Source organism: Mycetomoellerius zeteki, unplaced genomic scaffold (genome assembly GCF_001594055.1).
Source record: "Mycetomoellerius zeteki isolate Tzet28-1 unplaced genomic scaffold, Tzet1.0 scaffold327, whole genome shotgun sequence".
In the NCBI taxonomy this organism is placed as follows: Eukaryota; Metazoa; Arthropoda; class Insecta; order Hymenoptera; family Formicidae; genus Mycetomoellerius; species Mycetomoellerius zeteki.
Window position 1 is genome coordinate 468244 of NW_017257313.1, and position 3177 is coordinate 471420.

Genomic DNA, 3177 nt, shown 5'->3' on the forward strand with positions numbered 1-3177 from the left:
ATGAGACAGCTACAGGATGTACTTAAATGCAGCTCAATTGTTTAAATAAGGCGTTAATAAAATATATAAGTAAGAAATTAAATTGCACATTAATACGCAGAATCAAATGTCTACTTCAAATATCGCGGGAAGCACGTATCGATCTCGCTCTGCAGTTCGCACAGCTCCTACTGAATAGAAGCTTAGAAGCAATATTTCTTTTGCGGCACTCCATGCCAGTGTAAATAACTTGCTAATAAGAAAAGTCATTTTCCATTAACACGATTTATGCATCACGATGCAGACTACCATTTGATTAGAGATTTAATTGAAATATCGCTTTTCACAGCGGAAAATGTTTTCCAGATTGAGTTTGCTTCGCGGGGTATCTTTGCATCTGATTGTTTTACGTGATCGCTTACGCGAGAGAATTCAACAGTATAATAAAAATAAAAAAAAACAGATTGCTGGTATATTTGAAAAAAATAGTAAATTAAATAACTCGAAACACATTTTATTCGATAACAATAAATACATTTTATTTAATGTACAAATATGGTACATATTAGCTTTCAGTTTTTAGTTTATTTAAAATAAGGAGCCTTGTCATAATTTTTAGTTAGAATCTCGATGTCATCCTGATTATTAACCATTCTGTAAGAATGATAAGAACATTTTAGCTATAGATACAATTTAACTGCTGCATATATGCAATATATATAAATTTATTTACAATGAGTAAATTTATCTTTGATAAAAGAAAAAATAAAAGGTAATAAAAGTCAATTATGTTCTTTATAATTGTGGAGAAAAATAAACATAATATTTGCAGCTTTTATTAAGAACAGATAATCGATTAATATTTTATGTATCTGGAAATGACATAGATATTGATTTTAGTATACTTACGTTTGGCCATGGTATTGGCCAAGGTTGGTGAGGATTAAATGGGCCGTAGCCAGGACCGTTTGGTAACCGAATTCTATGTGTCAAGAGTGTATGAGTATCGGCAAACAGAGCGCAGATTGCAACTAACAGCATCACGATGTACATTGTAAACCTCATGTTGAATATATCGTTCTGATCAAGAAAGATTGTTACAGGAAAATAAAATGATATGTACATATACATTCTGATATTATTGCTTTCTCGATAACATTTTTGCACTCTTACAAAATAAAAATATCTCGTTATTTCTTAATTATTTTACGTAATTATTTAGAGCTCATAAAATAAATTAAATTAAATATTAAATTAATTTAATTTGTCTCTTCTAAAATATAAAAAACTGTTTAATAATATTATCAAGCCAACGTGTAATTTAAATTATTAAAAATTATACATGTATATACCAGCAAAATTATAAAACTAATGCTATCGTAAAATTATCGATAACACAGAGTTACAAATCCATTAAATCACGAGTCTAAAGATTACTGTACCTTAGTCTGTATCTTAGTCTAACTGTAATTGAACTCAAATTATGCTTTCTACATGAAGTACACATCTTTTATATATCGTTACCGTTTAATGTGTAAGATACAAAAACAGTGCAAAATCTAAGTCGCGGGAAATCCCTCGGACTTCGTATTATCGCAACTGTCATCGCAGAGGCACGCGGTGACGTCATATTCTTGATGATCTGACACGGTTTTACCCGCGTCATGTTTTATCAGCCGAAGCGTATAAACTTTTCGTATTTAGGGATTTCCCGTAGAAATTTGTAAATTAAATTATTCTTTCACGTTTTAACGTGACCTACAATAGCACAGTTTTTAAAATACTTTATTATTACTATCAGTGTTTTGGTAATCTCATTTTGGCCTTTTTATATTTTATGTATTTCTATAGTTATAGTTATAGTTTCTATAGTTTCTATAGTTATAGTTTATATTATTGCTGCATTTATTATTGTATAATGTATGAATGATAAACAAAAAAATGATAAAATTGTACTGATGATAACGGAAGAAAATACTTTTAATAAACTGTTTGTACATTGTTAGTAATTAAAATACCAAGCAATTTTTTTAAAGGAAAACATATATTCCTATTTATGTATCAAAAGTGGCGGAGTCTGTTTCGCAACAGACTATAGTAGGAAGAAAACAAAATTACAAAGAGAATTGTAATTGAGCCAGCAGCGCAAAAATAAAAGTTATTACGCCGTTGAAGCAAAGAACAGTTTATGCAATGGTAACAAACAATCGAGAGGATAAAAAAGTTGTTTTGCGAGATATACGAGAAAAAGGTATAATACAAAAATAGCGAAAAGAAATATATGCGTATATGTGTATATGATCACGGAATTTTTAAATAAATATACTTCGATATTATCTGAAGTTTGCAAATCTATAGGGAAGGAAATTTTAATGTATGATATTAAATGTCGTATTTTCGAACAGTATCACATGCATATATCAGTAGAATTGATACACTTTACACGAACTCGCGTTCATGGACTAAAAAATTAAGCATACGACTCTCGTTCATGAACCATAGATAAACACTTATCACTAAATGGCAGCGTGATATGAAAATAACTTCGAGCTGCTCGGGAAGATTACCTATTTTCAGAAGCACGTGCAACTCGCGTAAAATTATGGGAATATCTATCTTATAAGAATACATTTTTCAGTTGCGAAGGGGCTCCGTTGCGACCGAGGATATCGACGCGGCTGGTACAGAACAGGAACTTTTACTTGGGCATGAAATATAAGGGCGGCTAGAGTTTGAGGTCGTTTACTCGTTGATACGGGAAAGCTGAATAGTACCTCTTGAAGAAACTGATATATCTCCGAAACCTTAGTCCTCGGTCTAAAATCCGACGTTTCTGCTATAATGTTCTTGCTTCCTTAAGCGTACGCTGAGAAGAAACGGATAAATTAGGATGTATTAGGATTGATTAAACAAGCAACTCTTTATTGTCGTAGCCGCATATACGTGAACCATACACAATTAGAAAATTTGTGTTAAATTTAAAATTTTATGTTCTAAACAGTCCACTCAAATTTTTGTTTAAATTTAACACAAGATAAATATATTAGAATGTGACACAAATATTACATAAAAATTAACACAAAAATGTAACACTTTGACATAATTTAAAAATAAATTATAGAAGAATATTTCTTTAGTAAAATTAACTCTTCGGTTCCACTTTATACGTTTTATCACGTATCTATCACATGGATATTA

General features: G+C 30.5%; 1 protein-coding gene across 1 annotated transcript; it reads right to left on the minus strand.

Moving 5' to 3' along the window:
* Window positions 1-545: 545 nt before the first annotated feature.
* LOC108725139 (uncharacterized) lies at window positions 546-1503 on the minus strand. Its single transcript, XM_018451938.1, has 3 exons — window positions 1422-1503; window positions 889-1059; window positions 546-633 (listed from the first exon to the last, which is right to left on the minus strand). Exons 2-3 carry the CDS (start codon window positions 1042-1044, stop codon window positions 625-627), a joined length of 165 nt encoding a protein of 54 aa, XP_018307440.1. The 5' UTR covers window positions 1045-1059; window positions 1422-1503; the 3' UTR covers window positions 546-624.
* Between the last annotated feature and the right edge of the window lie 1674 nt (window positions 1504-3177).